The sequence below is a fragment of the Heliangelus exortis genome, chromosome 4 (genome assembly GCF_036169615.1).
Source record: "Heliangelus exortis chromosome 4, bHelExo1.hap1, whole genome shotgun sequence".
In the NCBI taxonomy this organism is placed as follows: Eukaryota; Metazoa; Chordata; class Aves; order Apodiformes; family Trochilidae; genus Heliangelus; species Heliangelus exortis.
In genome coordinates, this window is record NC_092425.1 from 27,241,545 (window position 1) to 27,269,146 (window position 27,602).

The window sequence follows — 27,602 nt, forward strand, 5'->3', positions numbered from 1 at the left end:
ATTTGCTGTTCTGCAGTTGTTTAGTCATTGAGGCTTCAATTGAACACAACCAGATCCATGCAGAGAAACTTGCAGACAACTCTTTGGGGGTTGTGTGTTTACAACCTCTGTGACTCATATCAAATTTGCTCAACCTACAGCTGCAAATATGCTTTCTAAGCTGCTAATTCTGTAAAAACAGTTTCAGATTTGAAAGCCAACCTGGGTCCATTTTGGCTTACACATGGGAGCTTTGGATCCTGTTGCTTTTCTGCTCAGTCAGGATTTTGGTTGGAGATGGCTTCATTCTGCTTTCATTCTGCTCCCTTTCACTTCAGGTCTTGGTCAAGGCAATTTTTGTGAAGACTTGACCCTGAATTTTGACTTTGGGGTACCACCCTGGGGACACTACGAAAAGGACTATGTAAAAAAACCCACATATATAAAAGTAAAGAAACCCAAGTATGTATAAAGTACTATATATACTAAAGACTCCTCACAAATGGACCACATTCCATTTATCGTTCTGAGCATAAGGCATAATCCAGCTGATAGCTCTGTACTTTTTCCCTTCATAGTGTTGGCATAAGCAGAAAGTAGGACAGTTTATTTATATCTGCAGAGTGTTTCTGACTTTGAATGTACTGGGGACTGATGGTAGCATCTATTCATAGTTGAGCAACACATGTCTTATTATGCTTGTCATAAATTTTCTGGTCTTCAGGTTAATACTTTTTCAATCTCAGATTTATATTACTTTAGCTTATTTCATGTTAATGACTTGGGACTTTTGTTGGAGTTACTTCACAGAATTCGATGTTGTCAGGTAAAGCTTTCTAGAGCTTACCTATGGCTGGTCCAGATAAATTGCTTCCATGCACATTCTATGTCAAAGTAAGGCTTAGACCTAGCATTCTATCTGGTTAATAATTTATTTTGCATTAGGATTAATGATGCTTGGAATTCAGGGAGGGGCATGCATAGCAACTACACCACTTCTGGAGGATCTATGGCCTGTTACTTATCTCTCACTGTCTGTGCTGTCACTCATTTTGCTCCACAGCCTGAAAGTGCTGAAATTCACAATTCTAGAAGATTGCTTGGAGATGTGTTTGGGGTATGGAGCACCCAGCATTTCCACCACAGAGGTGCCCCCATGCTCACTGAGGAGCCATCAGGCACTGCAGGCAGTACATGGACATGGGTGTATTTTCTAGTAGCTAAGGGAGAGCTTTGTCATAACTGGAGTTTTATGTTAACACAGAGCAACTGAGAGACCAGATCTGGACATCAGCATCATGTGAGATTGTTGTACAGGCTGAATCTCAAGAAAGGTTTCAACACTGTTTTCTACCAAAGCAGATGGAAAGCCAGAGAGTTGGCTGCTTGAATCATCTCCTTGACCATTCCATGATTTGTCCCTACAGTTTACTGATGGGCAGGAGATAAAGTCATGGCCTGAGGCTAAGACATTGAAGCTCTGAATGAACCTGCACTTGAGGTGGTTGCTAGTGTCACATCTGTACCTTGGTGTATGATTGTATTCTGCATTTTGAGTTTGGTGTTGCCTTACTGTGGGAGCTGATGTTAAAAGTCAGGGCACCCTTGCCAATGCTTTTCCTTCTGAGTCATTTCTGTGCCCCAGGTACTGTTCTCAGAGAGTAAATCACAGTGTGCCTGAAGTTTAGTCACAAATGTGTGGAGAAACTCGTTATCAGTGCACCATATCAAACAGCATTTTCATCTGAGATGGCAGTATAAAATAATCTCAGGCAAGTTGTTTGCCTTATTTTTATTTGTCTTTTGAAAATACATAGTGCTGTTTTTCAATGCAGACCAGCAGAGGACAGCTGATGACAAAGTCCTTTGTGCCAAAGTCTCCCAGAAGTCAGCAAAGAAAGGGAAGCTTGCAGGGATTAGTTTTAACATCTCTTTGTTGCACAGTAACAAAACTTTGAAGAAGATACATGATACATAGAAAGAAAACTTTGATCAAAGATATATATGCAATGGGAGGAGCATGACTTGGAGAGGTGCTGGTTTCTTTTCAAAATTATCCATTCCTGCATCTTAAAAATTAGGTGAACCCAAAAGGAGGTGGATATAGGAATCAGAAATGAGCTACACAGAGCAGCATTTATGTCTCCAAGTGTGCTACCAGCTTATCAAGGAAAGGTGGAGACCAAGTTTGTTAGTAGCAAATGCATCAAAGAAGCATGTAAATTAATTTCTCTGACTTCTTTTTTTCTTTTTTTTAATTATTTTTTTAAATTTTATTGGCTTAATCCTAAACTTTCTTTCACCAGTTTCACCAGTCCTTTGGCTAAAAGATTGAAAGTAGGGAAAATGAGACCAGTCTTCTGGTTTCAAGCGTGAACTGTCTTGTTCTCTGAGTGCTTTGTACAAAAACCACACAGGCAAAATCAATGAACTGTTATGAATGCAGTCCTGATTAATTTTAATTAGCAGTGAATGAGGGAAAGGTTTATTCAGATTCTTTGTTGAATTTGAACATGGGAGAAAAAGCTGTAGATGTGATTTTTCACAGTGTTTACATTCACAACTATACATCCTTGTGTAAATTTTACTTGTATGGGAATTTTTCTTTGAGATCAGTGGTCACAAGCTAGTGTAGGGATTTCAGGACTAAAATTAGTCAATATTTTCCTCTTCTTAAAGGAAACTAGGTTATGGTAGGAGACTCAGGAGTCTCCTCTCCTCCACAGGCTTAATTACATGTAGCACATATCCATGGAAGTGCTTCGATGTCTGCTATCATTGGAGAACCTACTAGATATATTAATATAAATATTTCTATTGCAGTTATATGATTGCTGTTGTAAAAGCAGCCTGCAAGTGATAGTCCTTGGTGGCTGGGAGCACCATGACAATTCTGTGATCCTGTGGAGTCACAGCACCTCTGAGCTGCACTTGCCCAGTCCTGCAGTAGCCACAGATCAGCCTCATGGCAGAATTGCTGCTCTCAGGCATTTGGACTTGACTGGCTGCTTGCATTTGCTAAGCTCTTTGTTTCCTAAACAAAACAAACCAATCCAGTTAATTTTGTAATTGCTTGTCCTGTTTCATTCCTAGGCAGGCACAAACTCAGCGCTGGTGAGGCCACACCTCGAGTCCTGTGTCCAGTTCTGGGCCCCTCAGTTTAGGAAGGATATCGAGGTCCTGGAGCAGGTCCAAAGGAGGGCAACTGGGCTGGTGAAGGGACTCGAGCACAGATCCTATGAGGAGAGGCTGAGGGAGCTGGGGCTGTTCAGCCTGGAGAAGAGGAGGCCCAGAGGAGACCTCATCACTCTCTACAACTCCCTGATAGGAGGTTGGAGCCAGGTGGGGGTTGGTCTCTTTTCCCAGGCAACCCTCAGCAAGGCAAGAGGCCACGGTCTCAAGTTGTGCCAGGGGAGGTTTAGGTTGGACATTAGAAAGAATTTCTTTACCGAGAGGGTGATCAGACATTGGAATGGGCTGCCCAGGGAAGTGGTGGATTCTCCGTCCCTGGAGATATTTCAAAAGAGCCTGGATGTGGCACTCAGTGCCATGGGCTGGGAACTGCAGCGGTAGTGGATCAAGGGTTGGACTTGATGATCTCTGAGGTCCCTTCCAACCCAGCCAATTCTATGAATTTAAGGAAAAAAATATCTGTGCTTTTGCCCTATACTTCAAGAATAAACCATGTTTTCCTTATTCTTTTGGCCACAATAAATAAGCAGGTATTGAAAACTGACTACAGGATTGCGAGGGGGTTTTTGACTACAGGTCCCAGGCATTTTCTGTCTGTTGTTTCTTCAAGCCTGTGTTAAAAGCTGTGTTTTCACCAATACATACAACATTCCCAATTTGTTTTAAAGACAAAAAATATTAATTCTTAAGTGCTTAAGAAACATTCTAGTCCAACTCCACAAGTCGTTCAATTGTTTATTCGTTAAAATAGCACAATTATTTCTGAATTTAAACCAGAGAGTTTAACCCTAGTTCAACAAGGCACTGAAGCAATGGCCTAAATTCATCCCATCACACCTTTTAAGTTGAATGTGTGTTTATGTTTCCTGCTAAACTGCCAGCATTTTTTTTTTGTCTGTTGCACATACTATGAATTATTATCTGTTTCATGAATACAAGTTTATTCTGCTTAATGCTCTAGGTTATTTCTGCCATCTACACATGTGCTTGCAGCTTGTACTTCTGATGACTTTCTTCATTAAGTGATGCTTCCCATCTGCACTGTGCTTTCTAGTTAATAGGCAAGTAAAAGCATAAAAATGGGCATGAATATTATCATTTGCTGTTAGACATAGTTAGGAATCTGCTGTGTCTTGGTAGTGGCCATCTGCAGCACTGCTGTGGAGGAAGGGACAGCTTGGCACATGGTGTGGTTTGTTCATCCTTTGGAAACAAATAATGCCACTCTGATCCATCTTCACATAGCAGGTTTTTTTCTCTGTGCTTTCAGATCCTTTCCACAGCCTCACTTCTTTAATTTTGCTTTTCACCCTAAGTATGCTTTATGGAATCTATGTCTCATCTCTGGTATAACAGTGATTTCTGTTTTAAAATTAACAGAAGATAATTCACACGCTGCTTTCTAACTTGCTTTTTTATTGCTTTACTACTCTTCTTTCTGTCCATGCTCTCTACTTGGTTGCCCTTTATTATCTGCAGATTTCTAGATCTTTGAACTAGGCTGTATTCTGTTGATCTCTGCAAAGTACAGTGCACACTATCAATTTGCTGTAAGAGCAGATGAACACAGGAAGACTTATAAAGCATTTGGATAAGTCAGTGGTGCCTGCTTTCATACAGAAAATCTTCTATGAAGGTTTTTTTTATGGGATGTTATTCTCATCGAGATGTGAAATATTCCCAGAACAAGAAGAGTTGTCTTTTGAGACAGTATTGAAGCAATAATTTCAAATGAAATAGTTCTACAGCCAGTGATGAAAAATATAAACAAACACTTAAACCAAAGCTGCAGAGAGAAAATTGCCAAGAGCTCTCCTGTTTTATTTCTGACTCCAAATGTAATACTTGGTTTGCATAGATATTTCCATTAGATTAATGAAGAGCAAACTTCTCTGCAAAATATGTTTTTCCCAATCTTATCAGAAACATAATGCTTATTTCAAATAACATAATCACCCCATGTTGTAGGCTAGTCTATCATCTACCTTTTTATCTAGACACAGAGCTTTCTAATATCAAATTCTGGTGAGGTGACAGACAATACAGTTTGCTTTTGTACCAGAATTAATTTTTTCACAATTCATAGCTTCAGAAATGGAATCAGGCATCCCAAGCCCATGGGTACAACATTGTGCTTTACAGATAGTAAAGCAGTAGTACAAACAGTTAGTTGTACAAACAGAGCCAGTTTTTCTGTGTATGTTCTGCAGAGAAAGATCGGAATCAGAGTCATATCATACCAGATCATTTCTCCAGTAGATCAATGTAGTGACTCACCAGAGACAGGGTTTTGTCTGTGCAATAAGATTGAGCTGGTAACACAAAGTGGATGCCCTGTGTGGATTAAACCACACGTGCTCACTGCCATGATTACCTTTGGTTGTGTTGGAAGGGCCTGAGAGGGTGCTTTGGGGTAATTTTATATCTGCCTGCAAACTATGGACATCTGTGCCTTGTGTACACTCACTGCCCAGGTAGCACCCGTGTGACCCGTGGATGGATGCACACACACAGGGTTTCCATACTGCCTGCTCACTGCCTGCTCACTGCCTGCTTCCCATTTTTCTCCCTGGTGTGCAGTGGGATGCTAAAACTCTTACACTGGGAGAGTGCAACTCTGCTTTCCTGCAGCTCCAGCCAACCCCTTGCTGGAGGTGTCCCTTGGCAAGACCAGTGCAGCAGAAAGATTTAATAATTAATTTACTTCATTTATGTGCGTTTGTATGCTTGGTTCCACTGACAGTAGCAGGGCAAAATGGTGCCAGTGAGGACCAAGGGTTGTCATGGTACAAATGCAGAAATTTTCAGCATTCCAGTTTCTATCTACTGTTAGCATCAAAATATTAATAACAGTGTGGATTACTACTGGATTGGCATTTAGCTTTTTCATCAAATTTCTTCTGGAAAACATCCTTCTAGTATTTTGACTAATGCTTAAACATTTTTTATAGTTCAATTTTAAGTTTAGAAGGTAAGCTATGCCATTATTTTAGGGGAAACTCTCTGAGCATAGTTGTGAATATAAAGCAAAAGGTACTTAAGAGACGTACCATAACTGCTAATTTGAATAAGGGAGGGAAAATAAGATTGCAATTATTATAATCTGCCATTATTATTACTATCATTAAGCAGAGCCCATTGAATGCAGCCTAAGTGCCTATTATACTTGTCAGTCTTCAAATTGCTTTTCACCTGCTATATAGCATACTGGGTGAAGAGGCCTTTTTGAACAGATAATTATACATAGCATTAAAATATCATTGTTTTTGTCATTCTGTTAAAAACAGTGTTTTGCTTCAGCAGCTGATAAACAGATTACACCTATTAGCTGTAATTGTGATCTAACATTTTTATACATTTATGTTTTTCTATAAAGCTGCTTTTCCTACCACAAGTAGGAAAACACCATGAGTTCTGGCTTGGCTCAGAACTTAAATTAGGAAAAAAAGTGTCTCTTGGACATTTCTCCATTACCCTAATTCTGAGGTCCATGGGTTGAAACAGTTCCATGCATTTTTAAAAAGTGTAGGTAGGACTGCTGTTTTCAGATGGAAGCATTTCCTAATCATGTCAGGACACCTTAACTTGGCAGTGTGAGGAACATGCAATCAAATTGGACTGTGAAAGCAAAAAACATGAAGCATGTTCATTTATATTGTCCAAGCTCAAAAAAAAAGATGGAAAGATCAGGCAAATATATTGAAACGCTTGTATCATCTCTCTTTTTTAAAAATGCAATTTTTTGTAATCAACATAAACAACAAAAGTTTTCTAAAGGTACAAACACTTACAGATCTTGCTCTATTTTCCTGAGGTTCCCCTCTGAGGCTAAGTGGGTGCAGCATCTAGACTTCTGTAGACTTCTATATGAGCATCCTCCCTACTCTGCTGCTTTGTGCAGAGACAAAATGGGCCCTTTGGGGTGTTGTTTATGAAGGGCTTTAAACACAGTTGCTTAAGAACATTTTTCTTTGTATATGATTTTCTTCAGCCCAGGCAGTGTGAAGTGCTGGATTAATTGCACCATCTCAGCTTAAGCAAGGCCTTAGCCCTAAGTCAAGGCTCAGCTGGCTCCAGGTGGTCTCTCACACAACAGCAACTTGCAGATGCTTGGAGACAGAAAGGCAGAAGCAGGGCTTTTAGCTCCTGAGTAGCTGAGTTAGAAGGGCAGTGTCAGGGTGCCACCTCTGCCCTTCCTGATGCCTGTTCCGAAGGAGAGGAGCAGGAGCACTGCACACCTGCAGCGTCCCCTCTCTTCTGGTGCACACTGGCCAAGGAGGCTTTGCTGTCCTGGTAGCACCCACTGCCAGTTGAACATCATCCTTGGTCCCTTTTCACCACGAATGGTTTGTCCTTCATGTGCACAGTATCTTTTGAAGTAGCTGTCAGAGTAAGTGAGAGGGTGAAACTTCTCAGTCTCACTACAAGATGTGGGCTGATGTGTGAATTGCGAGAAAGTCCTTGATGGCAGCAAAAATGTGTCCTTGCCAAAGTGCAGCCAGAGGACAAAAGGAGGGTTGCTGAAGATAACTTGCAAAAGACTGAGAATGTCTGGTTATGTAAGACCTAGGATTTTGTGTTTCTAAAGCTGTATATCATTTAGTAATGGAGTTTTGCTTAGTTCTTGCAAGAAGATTATTGGGAGGCCTTGGTATACTTACAGAGCATTTACCATAGCTTTATTAGCATGTGGGTTTTTAATTAAGATATGGACTACTTGAGGGAGTAACTGAATGGTTCCCTAATGAATTTGCTACATTAATTTCCTTCAGAAAACACATCTGATCCTAACTTAAATTCCTTCTATAATTAATTTATGTAATTTATTCTAGTAAGTGCTGTAGTTTTTCCCTGTAACTGTTCACTGAATTGACAGGTTTAATTTCATGTAACATGAGAGCCTGCAGTACTGAGTTTGCAGTGCTTCATAATAGTTGATATGACATGTTGTGCTGTTGGATTTTGGCAAGAAAAAAGCAATAAAATATTCACGTAAAATAGAAATGTCCAAGTGACAGATACAATGACCAAAAATTTAAAAGAAAAAAAAAAGAAAAAATTATACAAAGGTAGGTTGTAAATCCATCTAATCATGTAAGTGGCCAGATTTTTATGCATGCAGCTTCGGAGCTTGATATCCAGCAAAGTACTTTGCCATGTGGTCTGTGCGTGCCTCACACACCCAAGAGCCATTTCCAGAAGAGGTTCCTATACTTAAGGCCAGAAATGAGCTCTCTAAATAAACCACTGGTTCTTGCACCCTTCTCCAGTGGGCTACAGAGCTTGCAGGATATGTCCCTATATAGTAAACATCCAGTCTGAGCTGAACTGCCTGTGGAGACATAAACGTGCAATCCCTGGATGCTCAGCACTGCCAGAGTTTAGATGCTTAAAGCTGAAGCAGAGACTTAGGTTTCTAAGTTTAGTTACTCTTAAAAAAAAAAATCCTTGGATTTTCTCTCAACTGGGAAATGTTCATTGTGATTAAAATAAACTACAGGTTGCACCTTTGCTGTCCACAATCCTGACCTCTGGGGTTTCCTTGGCAGTGGATCAGAGCCTCCCTCCTCCCATCACAGACACCACATCCATACCATCACTTCTGCTGCCTGGTGTGGGTGACTGCCCCGGGGGGTCCATGCACACTGCTGTATTTTCATTCTCCACATGCTAATCAGATCATAAATTACATTTCTAGAAACATGGAACTGCCCTTCTCTGTTTTGTGGCTTTTCAGATAATCCCTTTGTTTTCTTCTGAAGTTTCAGACTTCAGATGGAGCCCTGCAACAACCCTGTTGCTGATAACTGAGGGAGAGAATCATTCTGGTTTGATCTTAATCATCATATACATTCCTCCTCCCTTTTCTAATGTTTTTCCTATATACTGCTGTTCTTTGCTTTCCCCCTCCTCTGTCTTTATCCTTTCTTCTGCTCATGTTTGTAGTCTGTTACTCAGTGCCATGTGGACTGGCAGAAGGGCTGGTCAAGCCTAGGAAATAAAGCTGGGAAATCCCAAGTTCCTGCCCTGGCTGGATGCTGATCTCTTGGACACCTCGGGGGAATTGTGGCCTCTTCACCTCTGATGCCCAGTAACTTGCCCCTCCCAAGGAGGGCTGTGGGGATGGAGTGGTGTTGCAGTAGTGTGGTCCAAGCTGAGTTCAGCCTCCCAGGCACAGTGAAGGGCTGCGGATGGGTAAAGGGGTTCAACTGGGAGGACAGCTTAAAAATCTGCTTTGGTTGGTGGTAGGGGATGGGGCAAGAGCATCCTGAAGCTGTGGGCAGGGACAGATGATCTCTGCACCTCTGCACCTGCCCCTGCCCCAGCTGATGAGCTCCTGCCCCTCTGTGCCAGCAGCACTGACACTGCTTGGTCAGGCCTTCAGCAAAATGGACCTGTTATTTTTTTAATAACTTCCATATATTTTTACACAAAGTAAAAATACCTGTTTTCTTGGTATTTTAATTCCCCTTTGAACACCAAATCCCATTTTGAAAAATCTTTCAGCTCTCCCCTATTTCTTTTTGCCCTTCTTTTCCTCTAATCCAATCCCCAGCACCCAAGTCACTTGCTAATGTCAGACCAGCAAGCCCAGTTTCAAACTCAGCCCAGTGCAGGGTTGGTGTGGCCTTCAGCATTTCACAGGTTGCCCAGAGGTTTGCTCCTCACTGAGGGCTACCAGCAGCACAGACAGGGCTGCCCCAGCCAGAGCTGGGCATTCTCTGGATGCTCTCTTCTCATGGGCTGGGGAAAGCACCTCTTTTCTGTAATCCCCTAAATTAAAGTGATACCATGATTTTTCAAGGTTCATGTTTCCATTCCATTTCATTTGTTATTGTTCCATTCCATGATTTTTCACCTCTGCCGATGTTGCTGTTGGGCAGCAATAGCTGTCTCATAATCCATCTTCTCCTTCATTGTCACACAGTGTCACACTCACTTCCCTTTTAGATGCAACAGAGCATATGATTTAATATAAATCAAATTTAAGAATAAAGTCTAAAATGCGTGACAGAATCCATCAGGAATAAATGTAAGAGAAGAATCACAGAAATTTCATCCCAGTTTTGGTTTTTACACGTTTTTTTTCCCCTTACAAAAAGCCAGCTGTGGTCTGTGTAACCATATGCATTTGTGTACCTGCTTTTTGCATAGCAATCTCAATGCATGAATATATCAAAACTATTATAAAACATATGGCTATGGGTATACATATGCATGCTTTTTGATTTATTGGCTAGAAAGAGGGCCCCCATTGTTATACCATTAGCTAAAGTATAAAAATGGAAGATTTCATTGATTTAATATCATAATTCTGTATTTTGAGTTCTGACCCTCAAGGCACCCTGTGTCTGTTTTTTCTCTGCATTTCTCTGACAAGCAAATGAACTGTAATAAAACAGCTTCCATATTGCAATCCCAATGCTGAGCTTTCTGTTCTTTGCACTACCAATTTTCTGGTCTAGTCCAAGCTACAGTATCTGCTTCTAAAATGGCTTGGCTACTCTGCCAGATCCATTCCAGGGTTTGCAGGTTTGCAAATAAATGTTGGTTTATTTCTGTAAATGGGTTCTAGAGATCCTAGGGTAGAGAGAAACTTAAGTAAATACAAATAAAACAGAGTAAAGTGGCACGCTTTCAGTTTTCCTAAATTTTTAGTTTTGTACAGAAGTGCCTTTCAGTGATGTCTCAGAAGTATCAGTCCTTCACAAATAATACTGCTTTACAGAAACGATGCCTGGATCACACACCAAACACACTGTGAAAAGTTTTCTGATAAACGAGTCTGAAATTCTAATTTGTTGCATTGAGGGAGGGAATAATCACACACCACTGTATAATTCCACATCTCTTGGGTTCATAACATCAGTGTCTTTTTCTTGGAGTATCTTCCTTTCAGAACAACTAGCCTAATTGGGTTTCTGGGTTGCTCCAGTCTAGAAAAGAGCATCTCTGCTCTCCTCTTTCCAAGCTTCTTGTGAAAATGGATAATTTCTGACACTAATGGTTATGCAGATGGTTAGCTCAAGAGGAGGTGTGCTCTGTCCAATGAAAAAGTCCAAAAGTAGGGCAAAAATTAAGGCTACTGGACTCATCCTGTTAGGCACTGGATGCAGATCCTGGTGCTCAGATTCCTTTCAAATTTAGCACAAGTGACTGAAAGCAAAACAGAAGCAGTCAGTGACTGCTTTAGTCCTACACGGGTTAACAGTAATTTTCCTTTTTCCACAACTGTGGCTTTTTCGGGTCTGAAAGGGAAGCAATATCCCCTAATTGAATTTAAATACCTTTTTTTTCCATATATAAGAGGACTCGGGGTTCAAAGGAACTCATTCAGCATGCTCTCCTAAATGCCATTTAACTTCTCATGAAAAAACAGTAACAGGAAAGGTTGTTTTAATTAGCACATGAGCTGTGCAGCACCTAATGTATTCCACCTCTTCATTGTTGTAAAAGGAGCAGATTTTTTTGGTAGCATGAAGCAGGCAGAGAGGAGGGATTGTGTTCTGCTCTCCATATGGGCACACAGCCCCATTCACAGGGAAGGTGTGAACGGGAGGTGATTTGTAGCTGCCTGCCATTTGTACAGCACAAACTTCTGTAATTCTCCAGGCTGGAGAGAAACCTGGCTTCCCACTGCAAACTTCCTGCAGTGTGACAGCTACGCAGCAGCCTTTGGAGAACCTGATATTTTTGTTATTGAGCTCAGAAAAAGGATGGCAAAGAAAACTTGTTTTATAATATGCATTTAAAAATAGAATAGCTGGATGTCTGGCTGGAAAAAGAGCCACGACTTCCCCAGACATCTGATATTTCATAATCAGAAGTCCCAAGGAAGCCACATTTTTGAAAAATATTTGAAAGTACACTTCTTTTTCCTCCATCTGGTCAGCCTTAAAATGGTGCCAAATGAGCTTTAGCTCCCAGTGCCCCTCTGCTCCAAACTGGGTCCAGCACCATGCTCTCCCATGGAGACTGGAAGCACATATTGAGCTACAGCACTGAGGGACACCTGGGTCTGCTAGGAGGCACAGCTGAACATGGAGGTGATGGGCTCCTGGCACACTGCACAGCAAGCCAGGGCTCCTGTTCTGGTTCAGGGGCCTGTTGAGCAGATGGTGAAGGTGTCTGATCTCATGGCCTCCTCCTCCACATGTCTGTCAGCACGGGCTGTAAAGCAAAGCCCAAACTCAGGCAGCATTTCCCTGGCAAAGAGGCTCCAGCAGTGAGTGATGTTATGAAGGCTGGGCTCTGCTGAGACACGACTGACCCAGTAACAAAAAGCAAAGGGGATGCACTGGTCCAGGCAAGGTGAGAAGCATCCTGGGGGATGCTTCCTGCCATGAAGCCAGCCTGTATCCACTGGAAACTGCCCTGCACTTCCAGAAGTGGGAGGTGACGAGATGGTTTGAAATTTCTTGGTCAAAAGGCTCTTGTTAAAATACAAAGAGAGAGAAAGAAAAGTATTGCCAACAGGAGAAGGAAATCAATGACCTTGCTGTATGATTTAGGTTATAAATGTGGTGCTTTCCTTGCTGTGTAGGTTTTATGCCTACTTGCTTAGCTACAGAGACTCATGCCATGCTGAGGACATGCTGCCTAACAAAGCCCCTGAGTTTCCAGCTAACATGATGAAAGTAATAATAATATTCCCTCCCAGTTGTCCTTCTGCTACTGCTTATTATCAAAACACTTGGGAGTTTTTCACTCACTCAGCTCCCTGTTTCTTTATTTCTTTAGGCTGTGACTCATTGCTGAACGTGACATCTCAGAAAGCCACAGATGCAGTGGACGATGTGTTTCGGTCCCTCAGGGATCTCTCAAGAGCTCGAACACACATGAAACAGTTTAATTCCATACATAACAAGGGCAGTAACACCCACCAGGCAAGTGGATCTTTCTTTTCCCTGTGTATGTTATTTCTCTAGCATGCTGTCAAAATTACAGCTCTAATTTTGATGATGTGCTAATCCTGTATACATTCTGCCCATGTGGAAAACATTTAAGTACAGATTTTAAAATTGACCTGATCATCAAGGGCTTCTTCAAGTTCTTCATCCAGCCTCAGGGATATCCTTATCAACGTCAACAAAGAACTATCTGAGGAATAAATTTGGGATTTTCTGTGCAGCACTGCCATTTGACAAAAAGGTCATTTAAAAGCAGTGCTAGGTAAAGACAGTGCTGGCCTAACAGCTCCCATGGCATAGCAAAATAGGATGCCTGCATTCATCCAGCAACTACATCTCTGTGTATTTTCTCTCCCATTTCTGTGTGGGAGGTGGTCCCTCTTATAAATAGGTGAAAAATGCAGCTTTTTTTCTGTAATGCAAACACATGAACAACAATATTGCTATAGGTCATCAGGACTAATATACAGTGGTTCACTCTCTCAGTCTCCCCCAAAGTGTTGGGTGTTTTTCAGTTAAAAGTAGGGTTTTACAGTAGAAAGCACACAGAGTGATTTAGAGAGAGAATGTAAAATTTCATTACAGCCTTGAGCTAGAAAAAAAATCATTCACCAGTGTGCTGTGGACCAACAAAGGGATGTAGTTCAAATTAAGCAATGTTTTTTTATCCACAGGAATTGTGAGTGTTGAGAAATGTTGCTGGAAAGCTAAGGTGGAGAAAACCTATTACAGAAATTTCCTGGCACTTAGGAGCAGCTGGGTGTCTGAAATGGGGAAAATTGTTAAACATTTAATACAGTTCAGTGGGGGGGCAGTTGAATGATAAAAAAAATACTGTCTAAAAGTTTTCTGGAAGTATAATCAGCATCAGTATGTTCTTTGGATGTAACCTGCCTTGCTTACTTAGGGATAAGTGCTAGAATGTAACAAGGGATGTGTTAATACCTTGCAGCCCCTGATCTGGCCATGAGATGGGTTTAAATGCTTTAACAGGACCAACCTTCTGCTGAGGGCAGGTATGGAGGTTCAGAGCAGCAGAAATAAGCAGGCAGTACAGGGGTTTTTTCCATCTTATGTGCAGCTGTCTACAAATAGGCCTCTGTTTTGGCTGGCAGGTGTTAGAACGTGGGCTGCATGTGATCACTTTTGCTCCTCTGAATATGTAGTGCCCTTCCTCTGGCTGTGTGCTCCCTGCCTGCCTTAGTGCTATGGGAAGGGGTTTAACATACAGATGCTTTTCTGCTTTCTCTGTGAGGAGCTGGGAAGCCTTCGTTTCTTGTTAAGACTCAAAAAGGGTTTCTACAGGTGAGGGGGAGTTGGATAGCCTTTTAGAAGGACTTTTTCTAGTATTGAAATTTATGTCTTACATAAAATATTGAATTAATATTTTCTTCAGCTTTTCAAACCTCTTCATGTAGTGACCATGCAAGATGAGAGTATTTATTTTGCTGGCACTGTAACTACTGTTCTTTTCCATTCATCTTGATCTCAAGTATATTCCTCCTTTCCTCCTTCCACCTCTCCCTCTACTTTTCATTTCTCTTTCTTTCTCTTCTTCTCTCTCATTTTCTCCTTATAATCTTTTCTGAGGGATATCCCATAGCCATTGAGGCTCTTGACAGTAGTTTTAAACACAGTTTGTACCCTGCCAAAATTTAAAGTTGATAGAAGTTTCATTGTATGAGTTATAAGTTAATGTGGCTATTGGGCATTGTATAAAAAATTAATTTAAAACTCCCTAAAAATATAATAGACAAATTTCAAGTCATAAAAGATTTTGAAAATACTTGAAATTATCATAGCTAAAAGAAGGTAAGTGATCACTGTATCTGCCTTTTGTATATGTGCTGAGTTGGATCATTTTGAAGTGCACTGAAGTTTTGGTCCTGAAAATTTAGACATGCAAAATCATAGCACATTTTTATCATATTTTTAGTACGTAGTTTTGTTTGAAATCAGATAGTTTTTCTTGGATTTCAAACAGTAAGTCTCTGTTTAACTGATTTGATTTCTACTCCAAAAATATTTCATTCCTAGTGTCTTGGTATTTGTCATAAATGAAGATACTAAACAGATTTTTATACATAGGACTTCATGCCTGCATGTGTATTTTCAAACAGTTGTTTATTGCGTGACTACATTTGACACAAATCTTGGCTGGTTCTGCTAAAAGGTCCTGCAGCTCATGTCTGCTGTAATTTGCTTTGTTGGCTCAATTAAAATTTATGTACATATTGTGAGAAGAACTAGATGAATTGTATAAATCTTTGTTGACAGGATTCTATTCAAAAACTGTAAGCTTTATTTCTCACTGAAAAGTGTTGGATGAAAAACACTTTTTTAATTACTCCAGAAAATTTTAGTTTCAAGCCAAGTGGCTTGCTTTTTATTTTCCATCCATTTTCATGTTTATCTTACGTGATGTCTCTTGTAGATATCATCTTTACAAAACGAATGATGTTACAACTGATTCCCATAAAAAAATCTAGGGGATGATGTGTTCCTGGACTAGTCCCAAAGGAAAACAAGTGTGCTAATTTGAAAGCTGGCATTTGTTGCACTTCCTGAAATGATTGTGGTTCCATTGCAGCTTGGCAAAGCAGCAAAACAAAACTTAAAAAAAAAACTTAAGAAAAAAAAAAAAAAAAAGCAGCTAAACACAACTCCATCTGTAAACTAAGGCTGAATTTTTGCTAAAGAGCATCCCTCCACAAATCCCTAAAATTTTAATCTTGCAAACTTTTTCAGGACAGCAGAGTGGTTTAAGCTTTGTGAAGGCAATGTGGAAATTTCAGGGTTACTAATTAATATTCAGCACAGATTTGTGGACCCTGAAGAGGAGAGAGTGTCAAGCTTCCAGGATTCTGACCATTTGTGCCTTCACATGTCCCACTTCTCCTGGTCCCTAACTTCTCAGAAGCTCTGACATGCATAATATTGGTGGGTGGTTTTGGCCTATTTTTCTTGCAGTTTTCCACAGGTGGGAGTATAATGTAGCATGCTCTAGCTGCAGAAGCAGAAGGACAAACAGGGGCTTCTTAGCTCTGCCTTCCCATGAGGGACAAACAGACAAGTTTGCCTCTTCCCAGACCTTTTGATATCCAGGCTTCAGTGCTGACATGACAACTGTGGGAAGGCAGGAATGGTCAGTAAGCAACCCCTCCTGTTTAAATCCTTGTTTAAGTGTTTGTAAAATCTTTACAAAGGGAATGGGATCTTCTGAGTTCATGATGGACAACCGAGTGTCATCCCTATTTTTATCCTTTTCTGTACAACCTCTAAAAAGGTTCCAGAGAAACTAGAAGCCCCCTTTCTTCCTTTACTCATGTAATACACATGGGGCAGAGTAAGTGCATGGTCATTTTCCTCCTTTCAGATTGATGCTGTGCTGGTGCACACCATTTGCAGACATCACAAAAAAAATTAGTGCTTTGATAATTTTTTAACTCTCTGAATAGTTTCCTGTCTTGGATGATTATTTTTGTTACTTTTAATAGAAATGAAACATTTAAAAGAGCAGTTACACCAAGTCTAAACAGTTTTACTCACAGTGTGTTGTTCTTTTTGTGCAGGCTTCTTACAAACCACTGCTGAAACAGGTAGTGGAAGAGATCTGTAATCCTGATCGACCAGATCCTATTGATATTGAACACATGTCATCAGGCCTCACTGATCTCCTTAAAACTGGATTCAGCATGTTCATGAAGGTAAAACAGGCTTCCCAAGCTCATCTGTAAGATTTTCCTGAGGTCATAGCATCATATGGCAGCAGCAGATCTTATGTATTTGCATTGACATTGTTCAGCAGAGCAGTTAGATCCTTGCAGGAGGGCTGGGAACAGCTTGAGGCACCATATTGAAGGTACAGTACAAATTAGCAGCACCTGCTGAACAAGAGGAAGGGAGCAGACTGAACATCTAAATAAGGGTGATGCTGGACACCTAAATAAGGATGATATGTTTGGGAGGGTGCATAAGTCTTATCCCACACAGCTTTTGGAGCTCTTCAGAGACATCCAACAAGCAAATTGGTGAGTGCCAGTCATGTAACCTACATGAAATTCAAAAAAACATTCCACAAGGCACTTCATCAAGTTTTTAAGGACACTGAGCAGCCTTGAGATGGGAGAGAAGTATATGTGTACCATCAGGCCTCCCAGGGAGGGAAGGTTGTCAGAGAAGCTCCATATTTAGTGACTTTCCTATAACTTGATAAGGTTCAACTTGCAGTGGGAATGAAGGAAGCCTATTAGTCATAAATTGCCTTGTGAATGCTCTTGGCATGTTTTAAGACAATCTTCCTACAAGAACTTACTCTGCTTTACAAATTAGCCATTGTTAAGTGTTCATTAAATGTCTACAGAGATGAAGTGTGGAGTAGCACACATGCTGTACATTCAGCTCTGTCACTGCATATCCTGAGTTCTTTATTGAAGAGTAGTATAAAAGAGTACAAAGTGTATTACAGGAATGTGTTCCTTTAAGCACCCACATTTCTGCTAGTAAAAAAAATATCCTACTGCAAGGAATATATAACAGATGAGCAAATGAAATTTATGTAGGATGGATATTTAATAGGCATCATCACATACCTCATTTATGCTTGCTTGTTTCATTGGTAGCCTGGTTTGCTGGCAAGTGCTCACTTATTACTTAAATGAGTTTCTGACCAACCTGTATTTCTCACACCAGAGGATCTTCTCCACTTACTGCACCATCAGCACTGTAATTATTTCATGAGCTTCCTTCTATTTATTATTTCTTCCTCTAAGCCTGAATGTAAGTGCCAACTCACACAAACATGCTTTGGTAAGTAATGGACTCAGACACCTTTATCCAGGAGAGACTTTTGAAGATACCTCTCACACAAAACTTGTTCCTTCGGTGGTTGTTTGTTTTGAAGCTTAAGGAAGGTGAAGGGAAAAGGCTTCCTTGCCTCAAGGTTTCCTCTTCTAACTGCTGCTCTGGAACACACAGGGTTTATGATGATTTGAGCTTGGTATCATTGATACCAAGTGTCTTGCATGGCAGTATAGTTTCTGGTGATTAGTGTGGGCCCTTTTATCCAGTTAGTCAGCTTAGCAGTTGTTTCTGCTGGCATTCCTCAGGGTAAGAGGCTGTGTTTTGTGATCTGCCATGAGAACAAACCCATCTTCTGACCCCTTCCTGCTTCAGTTTTAGAGTTTTATTGACTCCTGTCACCCCTCTTTCCCATCTCTCCTTGTCCTCCACACAGACAAATGTACCAGCAAAGAGCCCTCTAACCATCAGCATCCTGAGGAAGTGCAGTTGGGGTGGGCTCAAAACTGGAGAAAAGGCTGATGTCCAGCTGGGATGCTCTGCTAGCTCATGGAACCATTTCTCCTTCTTCCTTTAGGCTTCTTCACTCAGTGCAATGGTTTGGGTTTGGTTTTTTCTCTATAGTCTTTCTACTTGCCCAAGATGACTGTCCCATCTTTTTTATGAATGGCATTTTGAAAAGTCATTTTCGTTGGGGGATTTTTACAAAATTCAGATTTCACAGTAAATGCTATTCAGAGTCCTCTGAAACGTTGCAAAACAATGGAACTTTAAAAAGATCTGATACATGTTGCTTTTGTTGCAATCCATTTCAGTTCTTCTGTATCACAGAAATGAGCTATGATTAAATGAGCTATGTTTAGCTACATGCAGCCAGTTCCTTCAAAAGAGAGAGCCTTGGGTGGTTGTATTATCAAACAAAAAAATCTTGGCAGAAACATGCATTCTTAACACAGCCAAATATTTTGTACCCAAAGTATTGTCCTCCTTCAAAACACTTGTGCGTATGTAGCATAACAAAGTTACAGATTCCAAGACCCCTTTCATTGCAATTTTAATTTCATTTGGAGTTTGCATGCCTAATGGCATTTTTAATATGCATTTCTGGAATTTGTGGTTTGAACTTTAGCCTTCTGAAAAATAATGTTTTATATAGGCACCATGTGTTTGGATCTAGGTTTATTTTGACTGAAGGAAATGATTTGTCGAGACTTTTTCTCTTCAGTATTGCCATGAAAACTTGTCTTTTCCTATTAATTCTCTTATATTGGGTGCCCTTTTGGTGTGTCCAATGTTCCGCATGCACATTTATGATGAGTTTGTTGCCACTAGAAAAGATATTAGGAAAGAGAGGCTTCATTCAATAGTGAGCTTCTAAAGTTCAAGCTCTTTGCTTATGTCTTGGGTCATTCAGAAGCCTCATGAGATGGAGAGGAGCTGTTTTGCTCTAGCGACAGGGTTATAAGAGCAAAGATCCATGAAAAGGAATAAAACAGTAATTCCTCTATTACTTTGAAGTACTGCAGAAGCGTGGGTTTTTAAGTTTTATCTTCAACATCTTTGCAAGCAGCCATTTCTTTACCCTTGTGTCACTGCTTGCAGCAATTGTGGCATGAAATACTTGAGATTTCTAGCAAGGAATAGCTCTGTCTGACCTGCTTTATAAGTAAATATTTAGGTCTTGCTTAAACTCCTTGTGGTGTTTGTAATAGGAATGGACTTCTTCTCATTTGAGGTTGACATTATGTTACATGCAGATAGTACAAAGAAGTAGTCTCATGTGGGAAAGTGCATAAAGTCTTTGTAAACTCTGGTGAATCCATTTTGTTGGTTTGTTGGTGCAAGTGGAAAATTGCTCAGTACCAGATAAGAGCTGCAGAACACCCTGCTTGATGAAGATGGTTGGCAAAGTGGGGGCAATTAAGAGAATGAACACCTGGTACACACATACTCAGCAAACTAATACATTTATCTAAGGCTTTTTGTACTGTCTTCAAATTCCCAGGGAGTTAAGAGCTCCCTGCCTGAGGAGAAGCATTGAGCAGCGAGCCTGGACAGGAGCACTCCATGCCCTGGTGCTTGCTTCAGAGGGGAGACCCTCTGCTGAAGGTGGCCATCCAGCTACAGGATGGAAAACTGCCCAAAGACTGAATTTAGAGCAACAAGAAAGAGTAGAAGAGCTGTGTCCTTGGGGAGCTGGAGCCCCAGGGATCAAAGATAGCTGCTCAGTGATGAGAGCAAAGGAGCTGCTGACCACTTTCATTCTGTCGAGCGAATGCTGTCACAAACCCACACATGAGGAAGGAGAGGGGGTGGAGAGTCTTAAAAAACAGCAAATTAAGCTGTTCTCACTGTCAGTTTTCAGAGCCAAACATTTGGAGTGTTTCATGCTCAAAGGTGGTGTGACAAGAGCAATTGCACAGGCTCCATTGACATCAGTGCCAGAGACTGGAGCAAGGCACTGTCGGGGGAATGTGTTTTATCAAGAAAGTTTGCTAGGAAACAGCAAAGTAATGAAGCTTCTAGAAATGGGTAAAAGGGCACTACAGTAAAGCATCACCTTCACATTTAAAATTGAAATATGGTTTTATAAAGTCTTAATTGAATGTTTATTCCATTTTAATTATAATTGAGGGAAAATGAAACAAATATTTTGTTTGAGCTAAAGTTTCTCCGTATTCATTCCAACCCAGCCACAGATGTATTAAAAACGTATTGAAACAAGTGAAACAAGCTAGAAACTACTTGTATATTATAATGAACCTGATTTGTTTTCATTGGATGAATTGTAAAGGATTATTTGCTGGACTGGTGAAAATGCATTACTTACAATTCTCTCCATCAGTGACCTCAGGCAGGGATTTTATCATGATGAGGCTGGACTCCTTGCTTCTACTGGGTAGTAATTTATCCCTCATTCCTTAAAGTCCCATGTGTACGTGTATCCAAACTGTGCTTCCACTCAAGTACTCTCCTCCCACTCTGAGAAAAGGAGGACAGAAATGAAGAAGGAATGGAGGGAAAAGCCCTCAGGCCTTATAGGAAACTCTTTTAGGTTTCAGTGGAAGCCATGAAGATTTCAGTTTCCTGGAAACAGTTCATCTGGGATTCATCCCCATTGGTTTCCCTCTCAGCTGCTTACAGAAACCAGCATTCCATGAATTTTTCTTTTGGAGCTTCCTCATTAGTTTTTCTCCAGCAGCTCGGGGAGCCGATCACTGCATTGTCCATAGGTTTAGAGTTGGACTGAGCAACTGCAAATAATGCTTTCCTTCATTTCACAGGTGAATCGCCCTCACCCTGGTGATCATCCTCTTCTGATCATCTTTATGGTTGGTGGAGTGACAGTCTCTGAAGTCAAAATGGTGAAGGATCTGGTAGCAACACGCAAACCTGGTACCCAGGTAGAAACAACTCTTAATGTACAGTTCCTATCTGAACAAAGATTAAGCAAATTCATCAAATAATGTTCCCGAAGGCACTGGTACCAAACCTACAGCCACATGTACAGCAATGGTGTTAGACTTTTGCTGTGAAACATCAGGCAACAAGTGTTCAAGCACAAGGGTCTGGTTTTTACATGTTTGGGTCAGCAGTAAAAGTTCAGACTCAGCTTGGAGAGCTCAGAACAGTCTGGCATGATTCTCAAGGAGCTTTCATCACATCTCAAAAAATTAATTTCTTGGTATTCTTTACAAACAGAAGCGTTTGCTGTCCAGAAGGCTACAGGCTCCCTGATAGGGCATCTACAGAACATAGTGCAGTGATGTTCAGCAGGAGCTGCCAAGGGTCTGTGTACCATCTAGTGACATGTCAGTGATGATCCTCTTGACAAAGAAATTGGCATTGCTGAGAAGCAAGATAAATTAGCCTGGCTACAGCTGTACTGGTTTCTGGTCCAAGCCTGGTATCTCTGAGAGATACCTGCCTGCTAAATGCCTAGAGTAACCTGAAGCAGGTGGTGTGGAGAAAGTCTCTGCAGCCCTTGGATGTGCTGTCAGACTCCTAGGAGGAGGATGACCTCCTCTGTGAAGCTTCAATACCATCCATGCAGCTGGTCTTTGCCTCTTCCACTCTCCTGCAGCAGAACTTGACTACAGCAGCTGTCATCTGAATGGAGTGGGGAGGGAGAGGAGGAGGATGGATGGGCTGTGGTGGCATCCGAGATGTTAGAAATAATTGTTAATGGTGGAGGAGTGTGTACAAGAGTAAATGGATATCTGCTGAGTAGTGCAGATATACAGATATGCAGGGTGATCTAAAAACTGCAAAGAAGTGCTGTCTAACCAGCTGCATCATAAATGCAAGTCTAGTTTCCAGGGTAGCTTGTAAACATCTTGTTTTCAATTCCTATGGAATGCAGTTTTGATTAATAAGAAATTAGCAATCTGGAGCCAACCAAAGGCTGAACAGCCCCTGGATTTGAAGTGCTTTCTCCACATTTTAGTTGTCTTTACAAAGCAGTATTTGGTAAGACAGTGTGCCATTTTTTGTGATATTTTTTTTTTGATCTGGTAATATGTTTCTCCCCAGCTGGCCTATTCCTAATCTCCTCAAAACAGCAAATAAAATTCTTTCCCATCTTGAAGGGGATTGAGTTGTGACACACTGATGGACAAGTTAATCCACACACAAAATGTATTAATACATCCTGAAAGATAAGCACAGGGTGAACACGTGAGCTGGTTGAGAACTATTCAGAGAGACTTTTGACTGGCTTTCTAGAGGAACATGAGGCTTGACAGTGGTGACATGGGATCTGGTGTTGCTTTGCTTTGGCTTAACCCCAGTGGCAGGTCACCCTCTGAGGCAGATTCCTAAAGAATTTTAAGCTTTTACTGCATCTTGCCCTTTGTCCAAATGTGCTGTGTTAGAGGTGAAAGGACTTGGGGGCGAGAGATGGGAGGAGGAAGGGAAAGAAGAAAAGAAGCAGTTGTGCAGGTCTCCCATATAAAAAAGTTTATGAGTTTGTTGGATTTACTGGATTTCTGCACTATAGATGTGAATATGTGCCACCTGTTTGGGATTATTCTCTTTTCAAAAAGCCAGGAATTTGTCTAACTCAAGCCAGCACTTAACAGAACTTTTTTTGTGGTGCTCAGGCAGTCAGATTCAGGCAACAGGGTAACACTGGCCTCCAAAGTCCCTTCGAGTCAAACAAAGAACTGACATTTGTACTAATTATTGGCTCTTGGAGAAATGAATAAACATGGGTTCAAAAGTAAAAAACTGAGGAGAGTAACAGAAAAAACTGACAGGACACACTGATTATTCCAGCAGCGAAGTTGAAACAAATTTGGAGTTGAAAGAAATTACATTTAAATGTGGATTAGGAAACATGTTTCCAACCACTGAACTGCAATTCACACCTCTGTAAAAATGTAGGAATGAATATTCACAATTACCCCCTTCAATGAGATATTAGAAGTATTGAAGGGAAAGGAGGGGAGTCCCACTGTATTTGGCTGCATCCATTCTCAGACGTTGCAGCTCTCATTTTTCTCTCTGGACTTGCTATTAGATGCACAAATCCCCTCAGAGTTCAATGGTGGGACTCAAAGAAGAAATATCTTTTATCTGGCTGTAGCTGGAGTTGATGTTTGGCTTCTACACTCAAAAGACTTCAGTGACGTGTCCCCTCGTGTTTTTCAGAATTAAGCTGCATGATAACAAGATGAGCACATACTGTGCTACAGTCTGATTCTCATGTAACTAAAGACAGTGTCAGCCTTTGGCATCTGCAATTTAGAGTTTTTCATCCATAGGAAGAAGAGATAATCAGTGTCAGTTTGCAGCATATTGTGTGGGAGGACAAGGGAAGGGGAGAAGTGAGGGGGAGACTATCATCAGTACAGAAGGGATCTGTAGTAACTTAACTCCAGATTCCTTTCATTATTTGAAGTGAAAAGATGAAAGAAAGAACAACAAAAAAACATTGAAATGCAGCACTATTTCACATTTAAGCCATGCAATGAAGAGCAGAAGTGATTCGATAGCTACTGCAGGAAACAGGCACCCAGTCATACTCTGGTTTTGATGCTTGTGCTGCTTCTCCTTGGATTTTCCCTGAAGAAGTAAATTCATGTTCAAGTGGGCTCATAAGATGAAACTGCTCCCACGTCCCTGCCTGCACTGGGGAACTCAGGGCGGTGTAAGAGCAGCATCTTACAGCTTTGACCCTGAGTTAGCTCCACACAGCAAGAGCATATGTGGTTGCTCCTTGCCCCCTGCCACAATGTCTTCATGCTGGGCACCTGCACAGTGTCTTTTACTGAATAAAAACAGATACCTCAATCTAGCAGGGTGTCTGCCATGGCTGTAGCGACCAACAGTTTCATTCATCAGATCCATTTTGGATTAAAAATGTGAACAGACAAAAGGGATAGCATCCTGACAGTGCTTGAGGTTGAGCTTTGGTCTAGCTGTGCAGAACAGCCTGTGCCTAGCCTGAAGAGGTGTTTCTGAACAGGGACTGTAGCTCCCTGCAGCAGGCAGCAGCACTTCTGTGGTGCTCACCTTACCTTCCACTGAGTCACTCCAAACTCTGCTATAGGAGAAGAAACCCCTGCTGCATCAACTAGTGCCTCCCAGTAAACACAGTGGCAGTCACAACAAATCACCGGGTAAGATGTGGGTAGAAATGAGTCAAAGCACACATTCATTAAGAGTACAATGCTACCAGTCATTATGCTCCCTGAAGTGATTTAACTACAGTTATTAGTGAGCAGACAGTTTCACTGGACAAGTTGTATTACCCTGTCAGTAAACACCAGAAACACGCAGCCTGTTTAGTGCTGGGTGAAGCAAACAGATGATATCTATGGCTCATTAGTGCAGCAATTAGTCTTACCCCTTCATTTTGACTTGCTGTTTCTTGTTCCCCTCCTTTCAGGTAATGGTGCTGTCCTCTGCACTCCTGACACCCCAGAGTGCTGTTGAGTTGTTGTTTGCTACAGACCGTCTCCAGCCTGACACTAATATCTGATGGGGAAGATCTGTGGAGAAGATGAGTGGGTGTCTCAGCTGGAAACATCAACTCCCTGGTCTGTCACTCTTCTCACTAGGCCTCCAAAAAATTATGTCCCCTGCTGCAGCTCTGGCTCCAGCTGAAACAGCTGGGTATCTGGCTGCCGGGGAACATGTGCAGCTCACAGGCAGCTCTTTAGACTGGTCCAGTTGTCCAGCAACAACTTCTCCCCTCTTTAATGATAACACTATGCAGTGCTGAATCACTCCCAGCCCCACTTAGTCATAGGAAGTGTGATGGTTTTTAATAATTCCCTAGAAAAGGAGCAGCTGAGGAACAGGTGATGCTGAATTTGCACTCCCCAAGTACGATTTTCTCTGATTCCTGATGGTATCGCAGGGGTTGCTTCTGGTGGCAAATACTGCTGAGAGAGTGAAAAGCTAGGAAAATCCACCCTCTGTCATGCTGCCTTGCAAAACACGTGTGCCTTATACAGTATCACCAGCCTCTGCTCTTACCTCATTCCTTACCCCACAGAGGTCATGAAGTACATGATTTAGCTGGCAGAGCAGCTCCCAGTCTGGTGTTGTGCTCCTGATGGAACTGGTGGGACTGGTAGAGGCAGAGAAGCAGAGAGCCATGCCCAAAGGGATGGATTAAGTGGCTGCTTCTCAGTGTCACTTTTCCTGCTCTAGTTTCTCCACCCACAGTCCCTGAAGAAAAGACTGTTTCTGATGGCACACTTTTCTGTAGGTTTATGCAGACAGACATATGGGCTGTGGTGGTTTGATCACAGCCCAGGAAGAATCCTCCCCTCACATGCATTTAAAAAAGAAAAGGGAAAAAAAAAAAAAAAAAGCACCATCTCATTTTCAAGAGGCCGCAGTGACAGATTCTTTCTTGAACTAGATTTCTGAACAGCATGATTAAAGAACAGCTTTTATTTTTAATTTATTACTATGAAAGAGCTGCTATCAAATTCACTTCTGTAAAGTTTCGTTATAAAACTTTGCTTTGTGTGATAAAATGTAGCAGCCAATAGAGGTTGTGATTGCAATTGCATATAGGACCAAGACTTCTGAATTGCAGCATAAAATGGTGGAGCTCTAAAGCTGCACCCTCTGACTCCATCCAAGGGATGCTAAAACTACAGCTTACACTGAGAATGTGAAATTGTAAGTGACATTCATCCTATCATAGCATTCTTTCTTATGCCAAAGGAGTAGATTAAATGGGAAGTAGCTTTTTAACCTTTATTCACTAGCTAGCCTAGGTTCTCTTAAATGTTTATAATGGTCTTCAGAAAAGGGTGCATTTTGATTTCAATTCACTTTTGAGTGTGTGGAAGGGAACAATGGGCTGATTATAAAGCACGGACAATGTTGCCTCTATGGAGGAGAAATTTATAAGAATGATTATAGAATGGAACTTTGTGCTATAAAAAATTGAGAAATATTATGAGATTCCAGCATTAGAAGCTCAAGAAAGAGTTTGAACAAAGCAACTGGAAAGCAAATAGCCAGTCTCTTGGTTTCTTTTGTGTCCTGTGCTGTTCAGTCTTAGAATGTGGATGTTTTGCGAATTCTGTAATCAATAAAACAATGCTCTTACAATGCCAACCCTGACCTGTCTTCTCCATCTCTCCTAGTACACAGGGCTATGCATGCCAGGACTGAGCAATCCTGAAACCCCTCTTTCTTTTGTGTTGTCTGGGGGCCCAAGAACCTGGGCCTTCTGTCTTCAGAGGTATCCTAGGAGATTTTCTACACCCTGCTGGGTAGGTGTAAGGCTGTCCTGGTCCTGCCAGACAGTGAGTTCAGGTCTTCACACCTCTGAGATGTTGCTGCTTTCCTGAGATGATGGAGGCTGGCAGTTGTGATCTTCCCTCCCTCACCTGGCTTTCATCAGATGCTCTCACGTCTCTGACTTGGCTAAGGACATACTGAAGATGATAGTGGCAAGGGGGGGGTGATCTAAGCAGACACTGGTGCTTTTGCCTTTCCTGTGGGTCAAGTAGCTCCTTTGACTGAGGCAGAGTAGTTTTCCTGGCCCCACACACACACACTTTGGAGAATGTGGCAGTAGATACTGGAACTCTGCCACCACCTCATACGCAAATATATGAAGAGATGAAAGATGGTCACAAAGCCTGCTACTATTCTAGACCAAGATGGGAGTTTTTCCACTGGCCTTAGTGTAATAGTTGACTCCTTACTTGTAGGAAATTGATGTATAAGCTGCACGTATCCTGCACTCAGGGAAAAGACCAGAGGGATAAGAGATCTTCAGGCAGTTGCATATGAGTAGGAGCAGCACAGAAGAGACTTTGCTTGACTATGTGCAGAACGACAAGGAGTGTCTAAGCCCCTGCATGTGACACTAAGGAACATTCAAAAGGTAGGAAGAGGAAAAATCCACTCTCCATAAATGGGTTTACTACTTATTAATAGTAAGCTAAGAAGTATTTAGTAATGGAAGGCCAGGCTCAGTATTGTTTGCAAGTCAAGTCCTAAGTCACTTGACTAGTAGCTCATGGTCAGAAAGATTATCATCAGCTGGACCTCCTCAGGGCTTCCCTGCAGCAAGTGTTCCAGCTGCATGCTACCCAGCTGAGACTGCAGCAGCCACCTTAATCCCAGCACAAACATCCTCCCCAGGAGGGTTCCCAGTAAAGCTGCTACAAGCATGAATAAGATAGCTGAGTACTTGCAATTTGATTCAGTTCTTTGCAATGTAGTCCAACACAAAGCTTT

At 41.5% G+C, this 27,602-nt stretch overlaps 1 protein-coding gene across 3 annotated transcripts in view; it reads left to right on the top strand.

Moving 5' to 3' along the window:
• Window positions 1–26,474, top strand: part of SCFD2 (sec1 family domain containing 2) — a 181,679-nt gene extending 155,205 nt beyond the window's left edge. For 2 of the 3 annotated variants that reach the window (XM_071743544.1, XM_071743545.1), the window contains 4 exons: window positions 12,913–13,058; window positions 16,655–16,789; window positions 21,167–21,286; window positions 24,775–26,474. In XM_071743544.1, coding sequence (XP_071599645.1) covers window positions 12,913–13,058; window positions 16,655–16,789; window positions 21,167–21,286; window positions 24,775–24,867 — 494 coding nt within the window. In that variant the 3' untranslated portion in view covers window positions 24,868–26,474. The remainder of the gene's footprint in view (window positions 1–12,912; window positions 13,059–16,654; window positions 16,790–21,166; window positions 21,287–24,774) is intronic. The other variant, XR_011725802.1, reaches the window with a different exon arrangement.
• Window positions 26,475–27,602: the final 1,128 nt, after the last annotated feature.